The sequence below is a fragment of the Cornus florida genome, unplaced genomic scaffold (genome assembly GCF_030987335.1).
Source record: "Cornus florida cultivar Cherokee Brave unplaced genomic scaffold, ASM3098733v1 CherokeeBrave_3.0.0_Hap2_Chr10, whole genome shotgun sequence".
Classification (NCBI taxonomy): Eukaryota; Viridiplantae; Streptophyta; class Magnoliopsida; order Cornales; family Cornaceae; genus Cornus; species Cornus florida.
Window position 1 is genome coordinate 90,074,638 of NW_026775580.1, and position 26,886 is coordinate 90,101,523.

The window sequence follows — 26,886 nt, forward strand, 5'->3', positions numbered from 1 at the left end:
TTCACTTGTGTCAAGGCGCAGGACCGATCTTATGTTATGTGTGGCTTATGTTTTGAATAATAGCTACCGATATGTAGGTGATTGGTTGACCTGGTTTAGTGTGCATTATGCTTGTGCCAATGTATTAGCCTCTTTATTTTGGGTAAATAATATATTAGCCATTTTGGCCAGTCAATATTGCAAAATTCGAGCCAATGTTGAATCCTTGATCTCTAAATACTTGTAGGGTTGACTATGGATTGGATTTAGTTTTGACATTAAATTTGATCGTTACGAATCGGTGAAAATTGAATCCAATTTGATTAGATTAGATTACATAGAATTGGAATTAGAATTTGAGAAAATTTTGTTTTATTTATTTGATTTTTTATTTTATTTATTTTTTTATTTGATTTTTTTTTTTTTTTTTTTCAATTCTAAAGCTCCAATTTCATACCACCAATATAGCCTAAGTTTTTTTACAAATTAGAATTCAATTCTAGGATTTGGAATTTTTTTTTTCTATCTAAAAACACAGTATTATTATCCTTTTACCGTAGATGAATGTTTAACTAACTCATTAAGCTAGTGACTGAGTGAGCAATCAATAATATTTGATTCACAAGAAATAATGAGGCTTTTCAACTATAATATAGTAATAAATAATAATAATAATAAAAAACTAACTATGATATAAATGTTTGATGCAAAGCTGCTAGGCTTAAATTAAAAGTTACCGTGGTGGGGCCATTCCCCCCATTCAACTCATTCAAGAATGAAGGTTTGGAGGACATTCTTTATACAGGTCATTTATATATGGCATGAGAAAAAAGACAACCCAAAATTTAACTTGTGCCCAAGATGAGATGATGAAGAGGGTAAAAAAAAAAAAAAATCTCATTTAATTAATTTAAAGGCCATCCTAAAACATGGAACAGTATACTCAAATGTTGTATGTATTCAGTACATCAGTTTAGGACATATATATTATGGAGGCATGATGTGCGTCATGGAAAGTTGAAAACATAAATCGGTGTGTGTTTTAGTGATTTAAGAACCCTTGATTTTGGGTATAAACCGTTGCTAACCCTGCATTTATAGAAATTGACAATGCCCTCAAAATTATTGCCACTCAAGTCCAAAACAAGGAGCATGGAGATATTGCCAATTGTAAATGGAATTGGCCCATTGAATTGGCTCCCACTGAGGTTGAAATGGGTGAGATATGGAAATGAAGTGAAATTGAATTGGGCAAGTGTTCCATTCAAATTTGAATTGAACAGGTTGATCTCGGATATTGTTTCAGTACTGTGACAGACAATGTCAGTCCAGTTGCAATGATTTTTTAGGTCAGTGACAGACCATGAAGTAATGGAATAATTAGAAGATAACAAGCTATTCTTCTGTTTTAAAAGAGCTTCTGCTTCTGTCCTTCCTGATGATATGATTGTAGATGGAAGTGAAGAGAAAACAAGAATAAGGAAAAGGAAAATGTAGTGCTTTTGTTGAGTTTACTCGTGGCTAGAGTAATCTTATTTGATGGAAAGAAGGTAGTTTGTGTACGACCTCCGAGGAAGGTTCTGGTCAATTTTCAGGCTTTAGAGTTGAGCATAGGGATTCTTGTTCAGTTGTTTATGTCTTGAAGTTGTATTTAGATTATTGCATGCAGTTATGGATATATGATGCTATTAATTCCATTATTAATTAATAATAATGTTAAACATAAAATTATCCTCTGAACTGAACACTCCAGCAGTGATGACCCCATTTTATCACAAGACTGATCCTGAAATAGGAGGCCCTATGGAGAAATATCACGTCAGCATTCAGTGTGTGTTTAAAAACAAACAATAACCAATCACACAACTATTCTCCAAGTAAAATTTTCTTTTTATTACCTATATAACTAAATCACTAACAAAAAAACCTTCACGCACACGCGAACTAATAATTTTAACAAATATCCAATTAATTGTCAAGTCCATTAAAAATTGATCTTAAGCTAACACTCACTATTACATGCCCATTATAAAACCCTCTACAGTAAAAAGACTTGGCACAAACAAGAGATATTGCCAAGTTTATCAAGATGCCAGACAAACAACAAAATAAAATAATGGTACCACAGTTTTGACATTTGAATTTAAAAAAAAAAAAAATCAATTTAGTAAGTCAAAAAACCATACCAATGATGTTAGTAAGAGACCTAACAATGAACCACTCTTTCATGCTATAGAACTTTCGGATGGTTGCAGATTACTTATTCTTATTCATTACAGAGAAAATTACTTTTAGCATAAGATGGACCAACTGATATGATCAAAGGCCCAATACAAAGCTATCTAAACAAAAATTGAACTTGGCCATTATTCTTCCCTTCAATTAAACACTACTAGGTTTTTTTTTTTTTACAAAATCTTCATAAATCGCATTTCCATCAAGTCATTAGAGTTTTTCAATGAGACACCAGGGTTTCTTACAGCTCGCTCAATAACAGGACAGCAACATTTGTTCTATTAGTGATCAAATACAAGAAGAGAAGAACAAAGAAGCAAAATTCAGAATGTAACAAAATTGAAAAAAACAATAAAAAAGGGGACAAAATTTTATGAAGAAAATGGATGGCCTTTACTGCTCTTACAATCGCTTCCATTTACAGTCCAAATAGCGGCCAAGTCAATCCCCAGTGCAATCATGCAAAGATGAGTTCATTTGTGTACAGTAAGACACTATAATTTTATTATACATAAAGATCCAATCAGAACAGGCAATAATTTAATCTCCAAAAGTTCCACACGCACATGAAAAATTTATTTGCATTAATCAAAATCAAAACATATTGCAGCATAATTATTTGTAAGAGCTGAAGATACAGCAAGATGATATGCCACAATTGAGTTATCAATCTTGCAACAAGTAGAATATACCGATCAAGAAATTAAACTCAAAAGGAATAAAGTTGAAATATATAGATAAAAACTTAATAGGCAGGAAAAACAATCATCAGTACCTTCAAAGATTATTAACCAATCAAATGCGAGTTATCCCCTTCTTGATTGCTAATGCGAAGGAGGTAAATTGATTTATTGATAGAAGATATCCTGCAGATACTCTCATTGCTTTGGGTCTACCATAACCCACAGAATAAGCATCACCCAAGAATGATGGAGATGACGTGTAAGGCTGGAGCCGATGTTTAAAAATGAAGTGTCCATCTGAGAGGAATGTTTGAACGGACCTCAATCGACTTATTCCGTTTGGAACTATGTTAAAAAATACAGAAAAAATTTAGTTATTAAAGCCGCAAGGTGCACTAAAGCGCCAAAGGTCCTCTGGAGCCCAAGTACAGTGTGCAATATGAAAAAATCAAATGTACATTTGGAACAATTCAAGATATGCAAAACAATTAATATAAAAATCTCTAAAAATGAGATTCTTGATATATCAAACTAAGAGGATTAGGTAAATTGATGTGCATAAATCCTTTCATCAGCATACATCATCATCATTGCCTTTATCTTAATCCCATATGGGTGAGTTAGCCACACGAATTCTCTTTTTTCATTTTTTCCCTTTATACACACCATGCCTTCTCCTAATTTTTTTGAAATCGTTTTTAATTACTTCATCTCACGTAAGCTTTGGTCGGCCTCATTGTCGATTGCCTTGGAGGAAAACAACTCTTCCTCTTTTAATAGATGCATCATCGAGTCTACGTTGAATATAGCCATACTACCTATGTCTAATTTCCTTAATTTTATTATTTATAGGCGCTATAACTAATGTACCCCTTACACATTCATATTTATCTGTCTCTTCTAATTACTCCTATCATCCAACGTAGCATCCTCATGTGAGAAAACACCAAAGACTACGTGAATAAATGCATAACAATATGGAGTTACTACAGCATTAGTTCTTTCATATTAAATACTATTCAGGGTTCTTCAAATATCATCTATTCCAAACAAAGAACGAGTGTTTGCAAGGTTGGGAGGAATGAAGCGTGGATGAGAGAGATCTGAGTTGCTCGCGTATCTATAAAAATAATTCCTAATAGTGCACCAAAAGATGCATCTACCATCACCAATGAGAAAAACATTAAGAAGGACATATTACTGCTATTTTTCTAACCTTATCCTTGGGAAAACTGCCAGACAGTGAGTCAAGTGGCATGTAGAGATCCTTTGAATGAGACCCAAATTTTGTTCTCCCTTCGGTGTAAAAGAAAACATAACAAAATTAGACGAGTGTAATGGGAAAAAAATTCTGAAAAATAAGATTTTCTTTGAAGCATGAGAAACTTGAAGCAGAATTCAACCAATCACCTAATACTTTCGTTGCCACATTGATGTCTTCACTTTCACTATTATATTTTAATGAAAAAAAAAGAAGCAAGCATTAGAATACTGAATTAAACAAAGGAAATAGAAATCACAGTCAAATCACCTAAAGAAACAAAGATAGGAAGATACAAAATTTTCATTGGTCAATTAAACAAAGTAATTAGGAACCAAACCAGTCTATGTCACTTCAATCAAGGTCTTCGTCCTTCAAAACAAACCCGGAACTCTCAAGCAGCTCCTTAATGTCATTGACCACCTTTTCTTTTGGCACCTATAAGGAAACAGGAGGGGGAATAACTTTGCGAAAGAGTTGGGTCAAAACTCAAAATCATGAGTCTGGAAATAATATGGGTTGAAAGATTATCATTTCAATTTCAAGGAAGAAAGAAAGAAAAAACAACTAGCACTCAAACGTAAAAGTTAAAAATAAGTAAAGATATCATCATAATCAAATAAATCTCTGCACAATTTCAGGGAAAAAAAAAAAGTTCAAGTCATGCCGCAACCAATATGAGAATTACGATAAATTGCAAGAAACAAGCACAAAAACCATTAAAAAAAACATAGATCATGACAACTTACTTCATTTTGTACTGACTGCCTGTATTTTTCAACAGCAGCACCAACCTTCTCAAACACTTTGAGCAACAGCAATCCCTGCGTCATCACTGCCTTAATATCCTTCAGCTGCCAAACCAACTTACCATTCTCATGACTTCCGATCAATTTGATTTTATCATCCATTAGTGATTCAATCTCTTCATTGATGCTTTTGCAGATTGACATGCTTCCATTTATATTAGGACCATCTTTGCTTTCAAACATGCTCAGAGGCTTTATCTTTTCTCGAGCAACCATCAGCATAGTAGCCATCTCAATAAGTTTTCCCCCCATAGCATAATGGTTGAATACTTTATCAACCTCGTTTGTTCTCAATGCAAGCAACCTATTAATTTCTAATGGCACTTTCTGCCACCAGCATTGTTTGAACATAATAAGCAATGAAAGAAAGAATATCAGGCCTTTAAACCTACTCACACATATAGAACTAAACAGTATATGTAATACACAAAAAATTCATTTCAACAAACCATCTGAGGCAGGCAGAGAACAATGATCAACTTGAAGATAGATTGTTCTGGAGTCCAATCAATCAAGTATCGATGGTAACTGCATCAGCCACATAAAAAATCCAATCGAGCAAAAAGGAAAAGAAGTAACTAAGAACGTATTAAGCCTTGATCTAAGTTTATATCATGGTCCCCATGAAAGAACCAAGAAACAAAAAATTTATGTTATAGCATCTTCTACCTTACTGTTTCAAGCGACACGTTGAGTGGAAACAAGTTGCCCCTCAACCGACCTTCTATGGTTCTGACATCAGTCCGAGCTCCGTGGAAAAGTAACAACTCGACCATTTCATATGAAAAAAAAATTAGCCGCTAAATGTAATGGATATAATCCATTTACAAAGGGAACATTAAGATCCGTGATGAAACCAGTCTCTCCTTGGAAAAAAGAGATGGCACAATCTAAGGCTCCATACTGACAAATCATATCCAAAATCAGTGGTGGGCAATATTTAGCTTCATTACTATCTAATTCCTCCTTTCCAACTTTTCCTGTTTCTGAAATTATTTCGTCTCGATAAAGAAGCTCCATAAGAGAGAGAAATTCAGGTTTCTTGTCAGAAATAACAACATCTGCCATTTTTTTAATCAAATCAACATCAAAACGTTCCTCAAGATGAGCATATCCCATCTGTCATTAATTGAACAACACTAACATCAGCACACGCGAAGATGACCAAAAAGATAATAGCACAGATCAATTAAATTTTCAGAATTTTTTTTCTTCTATAAGTGCAGATACAGCTTAAAAGAAAAGTAAACAATATGGAAGAATGTGGATAATATTAACAGTAAAATAGTACTCGTAATGAGGGGGAAAAGCGAGGAAATACAATAAAGTGAATCAGTAGTAATGATGCGAAGCTCCCATGTAAACCACTTTGTTGGGCCAAGTGGAATGCAGTCAAGATTTAACAAATGCACAGACAGTCAGACAAGTATGAAAAAGGAGTGTGAATACATTCAAGTTTAAATAGATACCTCAGACATCTTTTGCTTCAATTACAGTAGCTACACTCTGGACTCCTTACAAGACGCTCTGTTGTAAGAATAAACTACATAAACAGAAAAACACATCTTTTGAAAGTTTTTCAAATAAACAACTAAATCGCAATAGAGTGGGCATTCACATTATATATTTCAATTTAGTTTACAGTGCAAAATAACTACTTGAAAATAGAATCCCAACATTCAACGCATACACAAAAGGGTGTGTGCATGTGTGTATAAAATAATAAAATTAGCTCACATATCAACAAAATTGTGTTTAGATGTACTTACATTCTTACGTGTATGCAAATAAATATACTCCACAAACACAATTATAGGTGTGAGTGTAGATGCATGCACACGCAATACACTTTTGGACAGACTAGTGCATACAGATGCATGGTGCCCTGTGCACATGCATGAAGATGATGTTAAATTTTCGTTTTTGATGCATGCTTATAGGTGTGAGTGTACTCACTCCTGTTAAAGCTACATACGGAAGAAGATGTTTGAAGCCCTTTGAAGTTTTGAAGTATTATCCATTGACTTGGCACTTGTTCAGTCGCGAGAACAGAACAAAATTTTGAGCCCTAATTCTTGTATTCTATGGAAACAACTTCAAGTATCCCGTGATTAGGGATGGCAACCCCGCCCCCGCTGGCTGACGGTGAGGCCGTGACTCGGAACTCGCAAGGGAGTGTGGGAGTGCTCGATCAGTTTTTATACGCATGGATGGGAACAATTTCATTGAATAGTGTATATTTGTTAGAGCGTCAAGATAGCCAAGATCGTTGATTCCCTTGTGGGAGTTCATGGTTTTGGGGTGGACGACAGCACCGTCGTCAGAGGCGGAGAAGTGGTTGCGGGGGAAGGAGAGGGATGGCGGGGTGCAGAAGGAGAGGGCTGTGACAGTGGAGGAATGTTCGGTGAGGTTGCCGATCTCGAGGAGGTTGAGAGGTCTTAGATCTTGATGGTGTCGGCGCCACCGGAGACGGCAAGCGCTTGAATGAACCGGCCACCAAACTCAGCTTCCGTTTATCTCTCTTTAATTGATTATCTTGCCTAAGCATCTTCCCACTTCAAATAATGGGAACAATGTATTTTCCATCACACCATAATGTTCTATTTTTCTCATTTTATAAAATTTCAAATACAACCACTTATGCTGGAGCTCGTGCTCATGAAGGTTTTGGCTTCATCATACCTTCAATCCAAGAATATGTGTTTTTTTTCCTTCAATTTTATGATCTGTTTTCTCTTCTGCTTTTGATTTTGCTGAATCAGAGAGAGACCAAGAATAAGAGAGGAAGGAGAGAGAAAGGGTGAAGAAGAGGAGAGAGAAATCGAAGAGAGGCCGTTAAATTGATATTCTGGCATAGCCACGTAGGAGTCGGATGAAAACTCGGACATTTTAATCGGACGTTGTATCACCGCTCTAGTTAAAAATGAAATCAATGCCAAAACTATGGAGGTTCTCTCAAATTTAGGGCTTTTAATTTTTTATTTTTAGTTCAAACATTTTATGTGAGTGATGTCAACATCATATGGAGCTCACCCCTCCTAATTTAGTCCACTACTCTTTAATTTATGGCCCCCAAAAGGAGCTACGAAATCTCCTTTTTTACGTCCCATGTCCCCCGTGTGGCGGCATGGGGACAGAAAAAAAAAAGAGGGATGAAATTTTTCTTGTTTTTGGCATACGGCTCCGGTTGGAGGCATAATTTCGTCCCCTATTCTTTAATTTATGAAAAAATACCTGTAGTAAATTGTTAGATTTCTCACTTAATTATATTTGATATAAATAATTAATTAAAAATTATTAAATTAGACAATTTACTGAATTATTATTAATCGATGTCTCACTTAATTATATTTGATATAAATAATTAATTAAAAATTATTAAGTTAGATAATTTACTGAATTATTATTAATCGATGTGAATATTGCTGCCCTAAATTATGTGAGTGATGTCACCTTGACGTCATCTAATGCAGCTCACCGCCCCCCGATCATTCCGTCCTAAATCAGTGCCCTTTATTAGGTTTTGGATCAAAAGTCAAAGTCGAAGAATACTCTGTGTTTGGATTTGGATCAAAAGTCGAAGTGATAAGGTTGGCAGAGTTTTGGAGATTTCTTGATTCCACATCTGGAATAAGAACATATTCGTTAACTGCAGGAGACGGTCATGCCCTTAAATGCATGTTTCATAGGGCTAAAGAGAAAGCCAAAAAACAGATCTTTCGCGAATGTTATCAGTTTTGATACGTAGACCAAATAATACAATGCAAGCAAAAGTTCCTAGAATCATGGAGATATAGAACAACATATAAGTTATCATGCTTGCATATCCATCATTTGAGTCTCCAACAATTATTCCAATAATTACATATCCAATTTGACCGAGGTGAGTTGTAGTTTAGGGAGTTTGTTGCAACTCTCTTAGTTATTTTTTTTAGGCCATTAACCTAATCAATATATAACATGTGAAGAGAGCACTCAATGTTTGATTTTTCAAAACTAAATGTTACAAAGTATTTCACATACAAAGTATGATATTTTAATGTATTTCAAGCGGCACTTTCCATTGCTAAGATCAGACTTCTCCAAAAATTGTGGACCGTCAAAACCTCCATGCACGTTGAGCTCAAGGAAACCGGATTGAGAAACCAGTATCAGTGGTGGTAACCTTGACAGAGCCAAAATCCTCGAAATCAGAATCTGAATCCATGTACCTGCAATCACCGCACCACTCACCGGGAGAACCCTCATCCTGAGCACTGTGCGTAGAAGGAACCCTTAGCTCAGATAAGGGAACTGGAACAGGTTCTTCAGTTAAATACTTGTCATGGAGTAGTTCCATTGCAGTAGCTCTACCTGCTGGGTCAAAACGAAGAAGTTTTCTGATTAAATGGATTTCATCAGGGGACCTGTTGGGCAGGTATGCTTCTAAACCAATTGGATTTTCTATCTTACCGAATGAAATTATTCTGTAATCAGGAAGTTCCAAACAAGCAGGCCAAACTTCCTCAGTTAAGTTGCCCAAAACACTAAAAATTCTGCTTAGCTGATCAATATCGGAAGTTCCAGGGAAAAGGGGCTCTAAACTGTAAAGCTCTGCGAAAATGCAGCCCAACGACCACAGGTCAATTTCTGTCCCATAGTTTGTTGATCCATACAGCAGCTCTGGGGCCCTGAACCAACGAGTTCCAACACAGGATGTGAGGGGACAACATTGCCCATTTCCACCCTCGTCAACCTCGTAAGAATAAGAACCCCTCAAAGGTTCGTCTTCCATATCACTTGTTGTGCATGTAGCAAGACAAGATGTATCTCCATCACGAGTATTGCATTCTTTATCAGTTGCATCCACAGAGTCTTTAGCCCCAAGCTTGCCTAACTCTCTAGGATATTCTTCTTTACCTGTGGCTCCTTGATCTCGATTCCTATGAACTTCTCTTAGGCAGGCACTATCTGTTTCAGGAATGACTTCATTTTGTTCAACTACACCGGCCTCATGTGGGTGTGTATTGTCACAAACGGCAACAAATCCAGGTTCTAGAAGTATCCTTGCCTGTAAGGAAACAATCACGCCAAATATATTCAGTTCTGAACAAATAATGTAGAAACAAAATTCATTCTTGGGATTTGTTTCCAGTCTCCACTCTAATCAAGCAAAGAAAGGAGTTCCCTCATTTATCCATTCGATAATTTCATAACTCCCATTTACTGAGAACTAACAAAAATTTTCTCCAAGTTATCAAGGACTTTCATTGCTAAGTTTGAAGGGAAGATCCATAATTTACGCCAATTAAATTAGATGGATTATTCATACAATAAACATCAATAATCGTTATGGGAACTATGTTTATCAAGGTTTATATTGAGAGATATATTAATTTATAGGTCATCCGAAACCGGTATCATCTTCACCCTTCAACATTATTTAATAAGTAATAGCAATGATAGGTCCTCTGGTTTCCTCTGAAACCAGAGGATCGAAAGCCAGCAAGGATGGGGTCATGTGAATCCCACTTCAAGCATCCGGCAGAAGCTGCGGGATGCCTAGGTTAGAATGAGAGATATAATTGCTTTTGAGAAAAAAAATATATTAACTTAAATTTTCAAGTTCAATCTGAAATCACTTCTTGGTCAGTTTGTACAAATAAAATTCGTTTTCAATAATCCTATAGTCTAAGTTGTGAGGTGAGAAAGCACCACTCTATCACTAAAATTAGCCCCTAAACATGCTATGGCGCAAAACTAAACGTTTTTATTCGCTTGTTTTTATCTTTTCCAACTCAAAATCTAATTTATTCCACCTAAAGTGGGCTTCTACACATGCTATATATAAAAATATATGAACAAAACGCCATAATGTGTTAATGCACAAGAGTGTATATTTATATACAATCACGATTATATATAAAGAAGAGCTTGAAGATCATCACCTGTCCGAAATCAGCCAACTTGAGAACACCATCTGCCGATATCAACAGATTCGAGGGTTTCAAATCCCGATGCACGATCGAATTCCGATGACACGCGTCGACTCCACACAAAATCTGAACGATCCACTGTTTGATTTCGCCGACGGTGATCCCACCCTCCCACTCCCTCTTGGCGGTCCTGATCACCGACGCCAGATCGGTCGGCAGGAACTCGAGGACGAGCACCGCGTCCTCATCTTCGCGCCAGAAGTATTCGAGCAAAACGACGACATTAGGGGTGTTGTGGAGGGTCTGGAGGGCCTCGATTTCCCGGAAAGCGGACTGGTAGTCATGAACCTCCTTGAGGGCGACTATGAGTGAATCGGAGCGACGGCGAGCTCTGTAGACGTCGGAGTACGCGCCCGACCCCACTCGCTCTAAGATCTCGTATTTGTCGGTGATCTCACGGCGAGTGTGTATGCTCCAGCTCTTCGACGGTGGTGGATCCATTTACATTTGCTGATCAATTTGGGAGGTAGAGAAAGGGTCAGAAATGGTGATAGTGGTATTCTAGGGTTTAGGGTTTGTCTGATTGTTTACTGAGAAGAAAAGGACGTGATTCTGCTTAAATGACCGATATACCATTCTAATCCCACTAGCCAAGTGGCCAGATTTTTTATTTTTTTCCCAAATTCCGTGCTACTACCCTTTGTTCTGTTCCATTCCACTTTATTTTTTTCCTTCTAATGTTTCTAAAAATAATAATAATAAAATAAAATAACTTAATTTTTCTTAAACACTCACATTTTACAATTATCTCGAGTTCTCAACTATTGTTTTTTTTTTTAAAAAAAAAATTCCTTTTTAATTTTTTTGCCTCACTTACTTATATATAAGTAATGTTTACTCATTTTACATTTGTGCTTAGTACCAGAACATAGATGAAGAACTTAACTGCTTGGCTGAACTTATTAAATTTACCTATTTTAATTAAATTTAATGTGTTAAAAAATATAAATAAATGTGTTAAAAAATAAAATCAATGTGTTAGAGAAATTACACCACCACTACAGCAGAGAATTAGAAGCAAAGAGAGGAAAAAGAATTAGAAAGTGGTTATCTAGTGCCAACTTCACCAAAAAGTTTTCCATCCGAGGGTTCAACAAACCCTGTCCATAAATTCAACTTTTGGAATATGTAACAAGAATCCTAAAATCTTTAAAACCAGATCTTCTGTTTATTGTGTACTTTGTTGGCCAACAACAGACTGTGTGGGAAACTATTGATTACTGATTTTATGATTGTAACTTGTAATTGTTTGGGTTGGATTAAATTGTAGTTCTTTGCTTTCTTTGTAGCCTGCCACTACCAGAGGCTTCAAACGGCCGCGCGGGGATTTTGAGGTTGAAAGAGTCAAAATTATAAATAATATTATTAAGAGAGGAAAAAAAAAAAAGAAATTTGAGATTAACCTGGATTACAGTATGCATAAAAATCATCTATGTTGATGAGAAAAAAGTGATTCTTTTAGGTCAAATCATGGATGTGTGCAGTGAAATAACTCAATAAGGGAATTTATTTATTTATTTATTTTTATTTTTTTCAGAGATACATTAAAATAAGGAATTGTAAGGATATAATTTTCTTTCTTTGTGTGTATAACTTGTCTCTCTAGACTCTCTAGAGAAAAACGGCCAAAATAAATTTAAGTAGGGAACAATAGAAAACAAAAAAGGTCAAAAGTGTGGATGAAAATCATTAAAAAAAAAACAAAAAAACGTTATAATAAATAAATAATTTAGAAAAATCATAAAATGTTAATGGCTTACGCATAATATATAAACTAATTTAGATTAGAGTAGTGTTATTTCGCCCGATAAATACAAAACCATACTTCACCGACTTACAGTGTAAAAATAGGTAATTTAAAACCAAAATGTAAAATGCCTTTAAAAAAAGAAACTCTCCAAAAATAAATTAACAAAAATAATTCTCTTAAGTTGCCTATAAGAAAAAAATAAATTAATTAAAAAAAACAACAATTGAAAATTTAACAAAACAATAATTAGGACAAAAAAAAAACACAAAAAAAATTAATAAAATAAGAATTTAGATTCTTCAATCTTCAATTTTTGTTGATATTCAAAACTTCAAATGAAATTTTTGTTTTAGATTTTATAAAATTATTTTCTTATAGAATTCTTATAAAAACATTCCAATAAAAATAAATAAAAAGTGATGGAAAGTCATGTATGAGACGAAATTTAAAATAATAAGGTTATTAAAAAAATCGTGCTTGAGTTGAATGAATTTTTAAATAATCACATTATGAAAAGAACTATGTTTAAGCTTAAAATTTTAAGATAAACATTATTAAATTATTTTCCATTATATATAAACTATCTTTTGTTAAATGCTAATTAAAGAAAAAAAATTTATTTTTTCTTGGGAGGCCTAGTATAGATTTTATACCATAGGTATACTATTTTTACTTTTTACCTATACAAAAATAAATAAATCAAAAACAAAAAAATCAAAAAATCAGGGGGGCCCATGGCCACCCCCAGCCCCCTTCCCTCCGCCCCCTGCTTCAAAGTACTAGTTGCAAATTGCCTTTCCTAAAAATTTCTCCACTGTGAACAAAGAACCCCCAATGTCAGAGATCAATCAAGCGCATTCTAAGACTTAAAAAACTTGGAATTCTTATACGTCAAACGGTAACAAGTATAACGACCCATGAATTTCTTAAACAAGAAGAATTCAGAATATTTCTTCAAAGCTTACAAAAGAATTAGAGAATCGGATGAAGAACATAAATCACAGTGCAGAAAAATGAAATCAACACAATTCTATGCTCTTCTTCTGGTCAGTCTGTAGAACAAAATTCTCTAGATCATCAAACCATGTCGCTGCAGCTATAATACATGCATAGCCATATAGATAGGTGAATTCAAACCGTCAACAATCCAGCACTTGTTGAGCACCAAAAGCACTTGCAAAATGATCAGAAGTGGCGATTCTGATCAGCTATGGTGTTAGGGACGTCCTGAACAACACAACCTCCACATACCACGCCCCTCCTGAAATAAAATAAAAAAATACTTCTATGTTTAGCACACAATAGTAGAATGTCAGTGCATATCACTGTCGAAGTGATAGGTTGTATTATTTGCTACTGTGTGAATTGTGACCTGAAAATGATGGGAATGAGCTAGACAGCCTAGTAGGAAAAGAAACAATCAACAAACAAGAGATTTTGCCGTTTATCAAGATGCCAAACAAGCAACAAAATAAATAATGGTGCCACAGATTTGACATTTGAATTTTTTTTTTTTTTTAAAAAAAAAAATTCAATTTAGTAAAGTCAAAAAACCATACCAATGATGTTACTAAGAGACCCAACAATGAACCACTCATTCATGCCATGGAGATGGAACTTTCAGATGGTTGCAGATTCCTTATTCTTATTCATCACGGAGAAAATTACTTTCAGCATAAGATGGACCAACTGATATGATCAAATGCCCAATACAAAGCTATCTAAAGATAAAAATTTGAACCTGGCCATTATTCTTCAATTCAATTAAACACTACTAGGATTTTTTTTTTATTTTTTTTATTTTTTAACAAAATCTTCATAAATCGCATTTCCATTAAGTCATTAGAGGTTTTCAATGAAACACGAGGGTTTCTTACAGCTCGCTCAATAACCGGACAGCAACATTTGTTCCATTACTGATCAAATACAAGAAGAGAAGAACAAAGAAGCAAAATACAAAATGTAACAAAATTGAAAAAAAAAATAAAAAGGGGGACAAAATTTTATGAAGAAAATGCATGGCCTTTACTGCTCTTACAATCGCTTCCATTTACAGTCCAAATAGCGGCCAAGTCAATCCCGAATGCAATCATACAAAGATGAGTTCAATTGTGTACAGTAAGACACTATAATTTTATTATACATAAAGATCCAATCAGAACAGGCAATAATTTAATCTCCAAAAGTTCCACACGCACATGAAAAAATTATTTGCATTAATCAAAATCAAAACATATTGCACCATAATTATTTGTAAGCGCTGAAGATACAGCAAGATGATATGCCACAATTGAGTTATCAATCTTGCAACAAGTAGAATATACTGATTAAGAAATTAAACTCAAGGAATAAAGTTGAAATATATAGATAAAGACTTAAAAGGCAGGAAAAGCAATCATCAGTACCTTCAAAGATTATTAAACAATCAAATGCGAGTTATCCCTTTCTTGATTGCTAATGTGAAGGAGGTAAATTGATTTATTGATAGAAGATATCCTCCAGACACTCTCATTGCTTTGGGTCTACCAGAACCCACAGAATAAGCATCACCCAAGAATGATGGAGATGACGTGTAAGGCTGGAGCGGATGTTGAAAAACGAAGTGTCCATCTGAGAGGAATGTTTGAACAGACCTCAATCGCCTTATTCCGTTTGGAACTGAACTCTGTTAAAAAATACAGAAAAAATTTAGTTATTAAAGCCTCAAGGTGCACTAATGCGCCAAAGGTCCTCTGGAGCCCAAGTACACTGTGCAATATGAAAAAATCAAAAGTACATTTGGAACAATTCAAGATATGCAAAACAATTAATATAAAAATCTCTAAAAATGAGATTCTTGATATATCAAACTAAGAGGATTAGGTAAATTGATGTGCATAAATCCTTTCATCGGCATACATCATCATCATTGCCTTTATCTTAATCCCATATGGGTGAGTTGGCCACATGAATTCTCTTTTTTCATTCTTTCCCTTTATACACCATGCCTTCTCCTAATTTTTTTGAAATCGTTTTTAATTCCTTCATCTCACGTAAGCTTTGGTCGGCCTCATTGTCGATTGCTATGGAGGAAAACAACTCTTCCTCTTTTAATAGATGCATCATCGAGTCTACGTTGAATATAGCCATACCACCTATGTCTAATTTCCCTAATTTTATTTTTTATAGGCACTATAACTAATGTACCCCTTACACATTCATATTTATCTATCTCTTCTAGTTACTCCTATCATCCGACATAGCATCCTCATGTGAGAAAACACAAAAGACTGAATAAATGCATAACAATATGGAGTTACTACAGCATTAGCTCTTTCATATTAAATACTATTCAGGGTTCTTCAAATATCATCTACTCCAAACAAAGAACGAGTGTCTGCAAGGTTGGGAGGAATGAAGCGTGGATGAGAGAGATATGAGTTGCTCGCGTATCTATAAATATAATTCCTAATAGTGCACCAAAAGATGCATCTACCATCACCAATGAGAAAAACATTAAGGACATATTACTGCTATTTTTCTAACCTTATCCTTGGGAAAACTGCTAGACAGTGAGTCAAGTGGCATGTAGAGATCCTTTGAATGAGACCCAAATGTTGTTCTCCCTTTGGTGTAAAAGAAAACATAACAAAATTAGACAAGTGTAATGGGAAAAAAATTCTGAAAGAAGGAATAAAAAAGTTGAAATAAAAATAGATATCATACCCATGCTTGATTCTGAAGTTGGAGTCATCTGGGTGACTTCCCCCATTAATAGCAACAATAGATATCATACCCATGCTTGATTCTGAAGTTGGAGTCATTTGGGTGACTTCCCCATTAATAGCAACAATCGCACCGCATTCAAGGAGTTAGATTCCAAGATAACATGTTCGTAATTCAACCACTTGGCATGCATCGTGCTGTGGTTTTGGAGCATCCTACTACGATTTCATGGGTTGCTTGGTTGATAAAAAATATTGGTCGATGAGGGGTGTTCATTCAGCGTACGAGGCTGAATTATATGCAGTATACCATGGCCTTCTATATGCCAAGTGGTTGAATTACGAACATGTTATCTTGGAATCTGACCCCTTGAATGCGGTTGTTGCTATTAATGGGGGAAGTCACCCCAATGACTCCAACTTCAGAATCAAGCATAGGTATGATATCTATTTTTATTTCAACTTTTTTATTCCTTCTAACTGTTTGAAACTGATGAATGAATTACTTTGTAGCAAAGTAAAAGAATTGAAGAATTCTTTCAAATCCTGTGTTGTGAGGCACGTCTACCGAGAAGTGAACAATTTGGCTGGAATAAAAAAGTTGAAATAAAAATAGAAATCATACCTATGCTTGATTATGAAGTTGGAGTCATTTGGGTGACTTCCCCCATTAACTGCAACAACCGCATTCAAGGGTCAGATTCCAAGATAACATGTTCGTAATTCAACCACTTGGCATATAGAAGGACATGGTATACTGCATATAATTCAGCCTCGTACGCTGAATGAACACCCCTCATCGACCAATATTTTTTATTAACCAAGCAACCCATGAAATTGCGGTAGGATGCTCCAAAACCAGCACGGTGCATCCCATGCACGTAGGACGCATCAACATTAATTTTTATGGTTCTCTCCAGAGGGGGTTATTATGGGTCGTTTCAGAAGAGTGTCGCAAGAAAATTCTACGACAAATGATTTCACATCCTTCTGCTGCTGCTTCCTATTGTCAAAGAATTGAAAAACCTTGTCCGTCTCTCGCACGTCAAAATTTATTCAACAACCTGACAAAATCAGGAACTGATGCATAATTGTTATTTCTATTCACTACACCCCAAGCTCGAAGATCGCCATAGTCTTCACATAAAAAACATTTCAAATCAAGCAATTTTTGCTTGAGTTGTAGAGGAAAAAGCTTGCTTCGGTCAAAAAAGCTGCCATCACCGTGATAACATTTCGCAATCAAAAGCTGCATTAACAAACAGATTCAAAGAAATTAAGCAAAAGCAAATCATAAAACAGAACATAACCATACTCCACATTAAATAATTAAGCAGAATAGTGATATGTCAAGCAACTAACTCCATCTAAATGAAACACAAGGTACCTGTGTTAACATAGGAGAAACAGCAAAAGAAAATCCTGAGGATGGATTTCCAAAACCAGACCACCTTTGAGAACCATTCAGCAATGGTATGTTAAAACAGGTTTTAATTTGTTGACCCGCGGTCTCATCTGAGTTGGAATAGAAAGTCATTTACCCTGGCAACGACAGCAAATATCCAAATACAGAATGCCAAAAAAAATTGAAAAGCATTTTTGAGAAGAAGTAAGCAGCATTGGTTTGTTAGAACAGGTTTCTACTTGACATTTCACCTAGCTTAAAAAGTGGTTTTAACATTGATATAGATATATGGTGAACAGAAGACGAAATAAGTAACAAAAGTAACAACAAATTTGCAAAATTAGCCGATTATACAAATGTCATTCATTGGTGAAATTCAACTCTATATAGAGTCATCCCAATTCAGTTAGAATACAGAAATATTCAGTTAGAATACAGAAATATTCAGTTAGAATACAGAAATATTAACAGAAACTTTAATGATATTTTAATTGTTAATTTGCAATATCTCCTAAGAAGAAACTAACTACTTTATCATTACAGAGGGGAATCATATAATAAGGCTCAATGCAACAAATTCGAAAATAACAGAACAAAATTATGGCAGACAAAACAATAAATATATTGTACAAATTTTTTTTTGACAAGTAAAATTGTATAAAAGAAGCTTTCAAAAGGGGAACACATCCCTTAGAAGATACTAAATATATGGTTCAAATTACAATCAATCAATCAAACAAAGAAGATTATCATTACAACAATTTAAGGATGTGTCCATAATTTAATTTTTTTTTAAATTTATTTCAGGCAATTGGCCAACAAATCTTTTACACCAAAACGACACATATCGAACACTCGGTCAACAAATTTCAGATACTTAATAGCACATCCCACACTGTTCGTCTCAAAACAACATTATGACCATACCAAACCTATTTTTCTTTAATAAAATGACATTTAATGACGTAAAACATAATTTTACTAAGTAAATAGGATAGTAACATCATATTTATTATAATGTATTCCTTTTTGATATCCAAATAGATTTATCTTCTAACTTATGTAACATTAGTATAGAAATTATAAATAAATTAAAGATCTATAATTGTCTAACACAAAAAATATATAAATGTGAGAGTATATATATATATTAGTTGTGTAAACAATGTATAAAAAGAATAGATATTTACAGATTTATATTTATTTTCAACAACTTTTTTCCTGAACTGGACGTATCGACCCATCAGTGTTGTATAGTGTCAGGGCCCGTGCCCATATCCATGCTTCTTATGTTGTAAAACAGGTCTTTTACTGACGCATAGCCTTAACTTAATCAAAGTGATCAAAGTGGATGGATGTGTAGCATGACAATATTTGAGAATGGAAATCATCCTCATCCCTTGCTTAATCTAATAAAAGGAGTCACGCTAGATTGCCCTGCATTTTGTCCAACCCAAGCCACTTCTAATCAAAACGATATCTATCTCTCCATCGTTTAGTATTGTATTATCTATCCTAGGTACAACAAGTGAAAACAAAATCAAGTAGAATTATTTGTTAAATCAACGAGTGAAGTTCAACTAAGGAATTCAATGACAAAAATAAGCCTACCTCTCTCCTTGACTATATTGTGAATGGCATAAATCTTCATTTCTGCTGGAGAGGGCTCCCTTTGTAAAATTTAAGTACATCAAATAAACTATCCATGCATAATTTCAACCAAAGAAGACATGGATGAAAGTAAATTTACACCAGCCCAATTATTCACAAACATTTTATTTGAATGGAGAGGATTTAGCAAAAACTATAGATATATATTAGATAAAGTAGTTGTCGAGAGCAAGAACACGTGATATAAATTGCATGAGCTGGTCTCATAATGTGCACTTGTCGCCCATATTATTGTTTTAGAAATTTGAATTATGTTTTATCAACTCATTTCACGAAATGATTCGAGCAATAGATATAAAAGCAAAAAACAGGTAAGTTCATTAAAAAATTTCAACTCATAACTTGGGTGGGAAAAGTGTTGACCAATTTAATTAAATCACTGCCAGTAGTGTCAAACATACTAAGGTGTTGACCAATTTAAATAGAAAGGAGAAATGACTTTATAAACAAAAAGCCGTTTTGGTGAATCTCATTTTTCAAAGTAACCATTTAATCATAATTAGTGAAAATTTCAATTATTATTAGTGAAATTGTGTTTTAACTTCCAGGATGAAAAAGAAAGCAGGTATACCTTGTTCGAAACATTCCAAAATTTCATTCCCAATATATTTTTTAATTATACTAAATAGACTTTGAAACAGAAGCGAATGACAAATCCTGAATTAAAATATTAGATTAATAGGCAACTAATTCTTCATTAGTTAAAAGTATCACTATTCAAAATAAGACATGTGAGACTATTATCAAATTTTCATTCATATGTGTCTATATCCCATAGGTATATTTTTTTATTACAATTGTTAATAATAATAAAAAATAATTTTAAAAATTCATCAACTGGTAAAACACAGAATTATTAATTATCTATTATGGAAGTAAGTAGGGTCTTCCAAACAAAAATCAGTTGTTATAATTATTAAGTTATAATTCTTAGAAGGTGGAATGTATCATGATTGTCATCTAATATGCCAACATAACAAATTAAAAGATCACGAATGCAACCAAAATAGTCTAATAAAAAAATTATTGTTATCATCAATACATACATGTTATTTACCCAAAAAAGAAAAAATAAAGTCTAAAAAAGAGAATTAACATCATCAAAACTTTATACAAAAAGTTAGATGCATATTCTGAAAGCCATACCTGAGTCATTGACCTTAGGAGCAAACCAAAGTCAATGAGCGTGAAGCCCATGAAGCAGATCATAGGAAGGTTCAGCACATTATCCTTCACGTCATCTGTCACAAATCTAAACATTTACTAAAACATGAAGATTTAAAGATCGTTATCACTTTAATTAAACATGTTCACATCATCCTATTAGTTAATCAACTTTAATCAAAAATAACTCTCTTTGTTGATTTACCGTGTGTGTGTGGCAGCATTCTTGTCTGAGTGGTAGAAAAAATGAATTCTTCCTGACCTGAAATACCCTCAATAAGTGAAGCCCTTATTACAAACCTTGCCTTACGAAGCCTCAAGCACCTTTAGACCTTGACTATATTTCGGCCTTCCTTCTTTGTATATTAGTTCTCACTTTCTTTTAACCTTGGGGTGTTTGGGACCAATATCCTTTTGTTAGTTTAAGAGTTCGACCTATGTTGTTGGACGTGATTTACTTTTCTTTTTTAGATTGCCTTTTCAATAGATATTCCTTGTGATCATTTTGGCTGGTAGAGAGTTGTGCATATCCAACCAAGAGGCTCACTTCTACAAAAAGCAAGGCTTTTAACAACGTTAAGGGAAGGGGGACTCGTCACCATTCCTTTTCCACTTAGCTAATACTATATTTGATCAAACAAGAAAACCCTCAAAAAAGAGGCAGATTTCAAAATCCAGTTGTGTGAGGGACTGGGAATGAAATACAGGCTTCAAAACGAAAACGATTGCCAAGCCCGGGGGACTCTGAGATAGAGCAATTGAAATCTTTTTCTCGTCAACAACCTCAACCGGTTTTGTGTTCGACAGGGAAAGAAAATGCATAAGATAGGCGGATTTTAGCTCTCCTACTCACTTTCGAATCAAGAAGCTTGTCTTAAACCGCCTCTTGTTTACCTATATGGCTATTCAGCTTCTTCCTCTTTCTTATTAATAATAATAAATTAAACAAGTTCTCTTTCGTCTGATGGCCGTATGGGGCTTCTTCTTCTTTTTTTTGATAAGTGGCCGTATGGGGCTTCTTGTCATTCCCTCTTACCATTTTAGATAGTACTAACGGGACGATGCCATTCCTTTCATACCACCTAACAGAGAGCAAGTTATTTTCATTCAACAGAGCCACTTTTCCTTCACCATCCCATCGAGGAACTTATGGCGTGTCATTTCCGCTTAGAACCCATAATAATAGGGATGCAGTGGCCGTTAAGAGCTTACAAGAAATGGAGCTCAAAGAACAACTCGACATTAAAAAGATGGAAGCAGCAAGCCTGGAATGTGAGCAGAGCAAATCCCAATAAGAGAGTACTTCTCTGTTTTCTTGTTTATAACTACTTATCATGCCTTGAGCCACCAACCTGAGATTATTCCAACTCAAGCAGCTTGGTAAAAAAAGCAACTCATCAGTAAGGTTGCTGCGGCAATGGCTGGGCTGGTTAAGGGCCGGTCTTTATCATTGGGGGAGCACAAAGTGGTGGGAGTAGCAGGGTGGATCCAGGCGTAAGATCTCTGATCGTTAAAGCACAGGCAGACTCGCCATGAAGCTTGTAACGAAGTGCTCTGGTCACTCTAGCTATTCCTTATTGATAAGGTTCCTCTGGGATCCAAGATTACACAGTTATCCAATTCCAAACCTCATCTAAAAAATGAAAAAAAGAAAAAAGATTTTGCACCATTTCCCAAGGTCATTTTATGCCATTTTAATTGACTATTTTGTGAAGCCAGGCCATCCCATTCTCTAAAAGGTGGTTCACATAGATAGAGAATAATTAAGACCATTTGTCCAACAACACATCCCGAGCCAAAAGAAACTAAAACACAGAATCAATCACCTCCAGAACAAACCCAAAAGTCATTATTTGTCTCCAGTTTCTTTCTTTAAGCATTTCCAAAATTGTGAAGCAAGAGAATAAACAGAAATCAATGACTAGAAAAGATCACAAAAAGATTTTTCAATTTTCAAAAAACAAAAAATGTTCAATAACTTGAATATGTTAGATGTGAGTGACATAGAAAACAGGATGAAATAGTAAAAAAAAAAAATCCAACCCAGCTGAGTTCCCAACAGAAAAAGAAAACACAGAATCAATCACCTCCAGAACAAACCCTAAACTCATTATTTGTCTCTGGTTTCTTTCTTTAAGCATTGTGAAGCAAGAATAAACAGAAATCAATGACTAGAAAAGTTCTCAAAAAGATTTTTCAATTTTCAAAAAACAAAAAATGTTCAATAGCTAGAAAATAATGTTAGATGTGAGTGACATAGAAAACAGGATGAAATAGTAAAAAAAAAAAAATTAAGTGAAAGAACTTACGTCTTGCCAACATGACGCTTGAAAGGGGTAGATATTCTTGTCGCCATCACTGAATGTCCACAGTACGGCTAGCCCCTTTGTACTCTTTGTACTGCAAATAAATTCACCATATAGATTAATGGCATCTAGAAAAACATTAAAATTGTAAAGAAATTCACCATATATATTGAATATTTGAAGAAAAACTTGCCTGTTTTGTTACTATATTGAAGTTGCGGACAAAAGAATTGGAAAATATAACCATTGCTGCGAAAATTTCAGAACCCTAGAACCCAAGAAGATGAGGACTCTCTTAGAACCCTAAAGAATGAGTAGCGACCGTAAACGTAAGAAAAAGCTGAGTAGAGACTATATATAGTAAACGTTTAGACTATATATCGTAAAATTTTACCGTACATAGCTGATGAACCCATTTGTCCTAGTTAAACTGAGATTTTGTTTTGCTGCATTTTGGTATTCTTTTTATTGTTTTTAAGATTTTTAGTTAAAAAAAAAAAATTGTTAGAGAACTCACTTGCTAACTTGGGGAATACGCTATATGCCTGAAGCTGTGCTGGAAAAATAACTTGACCATCTACATGGCCCCGGCCAATCACTAAATAAATGAGAAGGATCTCCCTAGGGACAAAACTGAGAACCATAGGGAGATCAAGCTATTTTGACCCTTCATGATGGTGTCGAGAGAGTCAAAAGAAAAGGATCTCCCTATGGTGTTCTCCGTCTTGTCCCTAGAATTTCAGATCAGAATGCTATAGAGGGAAAGACGATGGAGTTTGAGAGTGTCAAAAGAGAAGGATCTCCCTATGGTTAAATTAAAATTGCATAGTCTCTTCTTTTTCTTTTTTCGCAGATAAAATTAGAATTTAGAGAGATGAAAAAGAAGAGAGCCCAAGTAGATGAATCATATTACACACCATTGTTTCAAAATTTCAATAACTGAAAAATCGTGTGTAAAGTGACCAAAGATTCTTGTAACTAAAAGAATTAGACGCTATGCTCAATAGTAGGTCTTCAACTCTAAATTTCCTTCAATTCTAAGTGTTTTGACTTAATTTGAGTGCATTAACATATTATCAACATCATCAGTAGAGTCAACATTGACATCAACATCCTCATATCGTTAACATTAACTCATCTAGAATCACATAATCCTCTTGCATAGATATACATTTGATTAAGATAAATTGAAAAGAGACTTCCTATAAAACCAACATCACTGCTACAATGGTAAGGGGATTTATATAATTCAATTAGTTAGGCAAAAAAAACATACCTACTTTCTTTTTGCCCACACCACCCATTCCCATCAACTCTCTTCTTTCAGAAAAGAGACCTATATTATTAGAACAAAAGAGGAAAAGTTTTAAAAGCGTTAACAAACTTGTAAAACATATATTCTAAAATTGAAAACTAAACTTCCAAGTCTTTAATTCCCATTAATAAATTGTTCAAGCATCACATCATAACAATATTATATATATGTATGTAGAAACAAAAAAAAAAAAAAAAAAAAATCAGTATGTAAAACATGAATAAATAAACATAACCAATAGCTAAAAATGTCAATTAAAATTTTAAAAAAAGTAAGTTTGTTACCCGATGACTGAGGAGGCATGTTTCTTGAACCTTGTTCTTGCTAAATGTTAAGGCCTGATGTTAACCCTAAAAATAAGAAAACGCTCAAGTTGTAAGGAAGAGGTTTCACAATCTCATTCATAACAATTAAAACACCACCATCTAAGTACTATCTGTATCATGTATCTAACACAACCCAATTATGCTTCTAGTCAAAATGTTGGACACCTATCCGTAGAAAGAGGTGTGATTACGGATAGGTGTGATCAGCACATATTATACTCAGCTCTTATGTTAAATTAATCTAATAACAAAGTACAATGCATCAGTTTAGGAATAATCTTCAAAATTAACAAATCAATATCCTGATATTCTGCATTCTAATAACAAAAGAAAATCAAAAACCAAAATTTGAAAATAAAAATATGGCAGAAAGATTGAATATATCCTTCGTGGATTACACCGATTGTATTTCTATGTGAAACAAAACATCCAGGATTTCTCGATGTTGTGGGCTAAATCAAAATATCTCAACCAAAATCAACTGTTGTTTAAATCAATTTTAGTTAACTAACAATGTTTCTTTAGACAATTGACTGATTAAGGCATAGAAAATCCTATTTGGGTAATTAACAAAAAAAATTACCAATTTATTTCTGAACAATTCAAAACTCAATACCCTATCTCTTCTTTTCACCAATTTACTAATCCTATTTGAGAATCTACTAGTGGAAGCAGAGCGTGAGGTAGTTCATGGCAAGCCCCTCCCAACACTATGGAATTCACTCAAAAGCATGCTTTTTGCAAGTATTTTAATTTTCAATAAGTAACTTTAGCGCTTTACCCTATATTAAGTACTTTTGCTTGTCAAAGTTCTTGTTATGATTTTATTTTTTTTAGTTCTGAAAAGATTTCCATATTCAAAAAGCCTTGGCATGTTTGATAAAAATTGTTTTGCAGATTTCTAATCCAATTCAGATTTTTTTTTCTTTTTTCATGCCCAGATTCAGATTTTCTTGACAAAAAAAAAAATAGAAGTTATAGAAATTAAAAAATATATTTGTTTTGCTGAAATAAAATGTAGATTAGCAAAACAAAAATGTAGATTACGGTGATTACCTCAAAATACAATGCAATGATTACCTCAAAATAGAATGCAAATTTTGTTACTTTATATTGTAAAAAATAAAAATTATATAAAAAAGATCATAAAAAATTTCACTAAAAAGGATTTAGTCTGCAAAACAAGAATTACAGACCTTGATCAGTTGATTTTAGAAAAAAATTTAATACAAAACCCATACATACGAGTTAGCAGTTGCAGAGAGGGAGGGGGCAAGCTTGAGAGTTGAGAGACAGCGGGACAGCGGCTGAAGCTTGCGAACGGCGAACCCGAACTGGAACAGCAGGCGATGGGAACTGAAAGATATGGGTTTTGATTTTTTGAACAATCTGAAATGATATGCCGATATGGGTTTTGATATAGGTAATAGGTTTTGATTCTTGCAGACAGATAGATAAACTGAAATATATGGGCTTTGAACTTCTGATTCTTGTAGATTTTGCAGTTTGCAGTTTGCAGTTGCAGAGAGAGAGAGAGGGGGCAAGTTCAGACTTGAGAACGAGAATAGCGATGGAGGCGATGGGGGAGGCTGAAATGATTTGCCCTAGAAAAGGATGAGAAGCAGATCCTATCCAATGGTTGTTCGACACGTTGATGGCTACAGCTGTTCCAGTTGTCAATTGCAGTGGACAGTCAAAAAAGCATCCGACACACACATATAACCACATATTCCATACAATTCAAGGACACCAACCATGCCACCACAATACCATTACTCGCCCAGCTAAATGTACCCCCTATCCCTCTGATGCTAGTTTTGTTTGGAGGGTAAGAAACGGGAGGTAAAAAACACATACGAGGGATGAAAAAATATAAACAATAGAGAAAAGAAATGGAAGAAAGATGGGCAAAATTAGGATTTGATCAAATCACACATCTTACTATATTATGCCTTCTAATTTTTAATAAGGTATACTTAAAAATTCATAATATAACTATAAAAACATTTCAAATAACATAAGAGTCATTGCCTATGTTAATTTGATGTAGAATTTTGTATTATTTATAAAATTTCATTTTTTATAAGTCTAAAAATTCTTACCATAGAATATATGAAAATTATGTTTTTATTGTTTTTTATCTAAAAGTGAATAAATAAGAAAAAAAAAATATATATATATATATATATATATTGATTTCATTATTTTGACATAATAATTAATAAACCAACATAATTTATTCTTTGAATTTTTTAATTAACACTAATTTTGTAATAACTTGTTATTAAATTACTCTTTTACCC

General features: G+C 34.2%; 2 protein-coding genes across 7 annotated transcripts; both read right to left on the bottom strand.

Annotated features, from left to right (window-relative positions):
- Positions 1-8,761: 8,761 nt before the first annotated feature.
- On the bottom strand, positions 8,762-11,561 carry LOC132280062 (cyclin-dependent kinase F-1-like). 2 transcript variants are annotated; one of them, XM_059782173.1, is made up of 3 exons: positions 10,895-11,561; positions 9,420-10,017; positions 8,762-9,320 (listed from the first exon to the last, which is right to left on the bottom strand). In XM_059782173.1, exons 1-3 carry the CDS (start codon positions 11,381-11,383, stop codon positions 9,091-9,093), a joined length of 1,317 nt encoding a protein of 438 aa, XP_059638156.1. In that variant the 5' UTR covers positions 11,384-11,561; the 3' UTR covers positions 8,762-9,090. The 2 variants fall into 2 exon arrangements, with proteins under 2 accessions (XP_059638156.1, XP_059638155.1); XM_059782172.1 differs by having other exon boundaries at positions 8,762-10,017; positions 10,895-11,560.
- Positions 11,562-13,272: 1,711 nt separating this feature from the next.
- On the bottom strand, positions 13,273-26,159 carry LOC132280063 (uncharacterized). Of its 5 annotated transcripts, none has more exons than XM_059782177.1 (10): positions 25,829-26,159; positions 24,542-24,607; positions 24,219-24,278; positions 20,619-20,713; positions 19,413-19,473; positions 17,784-17,911; positions 17,022-17,645; positions 16,218-16,297; positions 15,098-15,350; positions 13,273-13,953 (listed from the first exon to the last, which is right to left on the bottom strand). In XM_059782177.1, the coding sequence occupies exons 2-7, from the start codon at positions 24,558-24,560 to the stop codon at positions 17,442-17,444; spliced, it is 567 nt and encodes a 188-aa protein (XP_059638160.1). In that variant the 5' UTR covers positions 24,561-24,607; positions 25,829-26,159; the 3' UTR covers positions 13,273-13,953; positions 15,098-15,350; positions 16,218-16,297; positions 17,022-17,441. The 5 variants fall into 5 exon arrangements, with proteins under 5 accessions (XP_059638160.1, XP_059638161.1, XP_059638157.1 ...); XM_059782174.1 differs by having other exon boundaries at positions 13,275-13,953; positions 15,098-15,357; XM_059782176.1 differs by having other exon boundaries at positions 13,275-13,953; positions 15,098-15,357; positions 25,825-26,159.
- Positions 26,160-26,886: the final 727 nt, after the last annotated feature.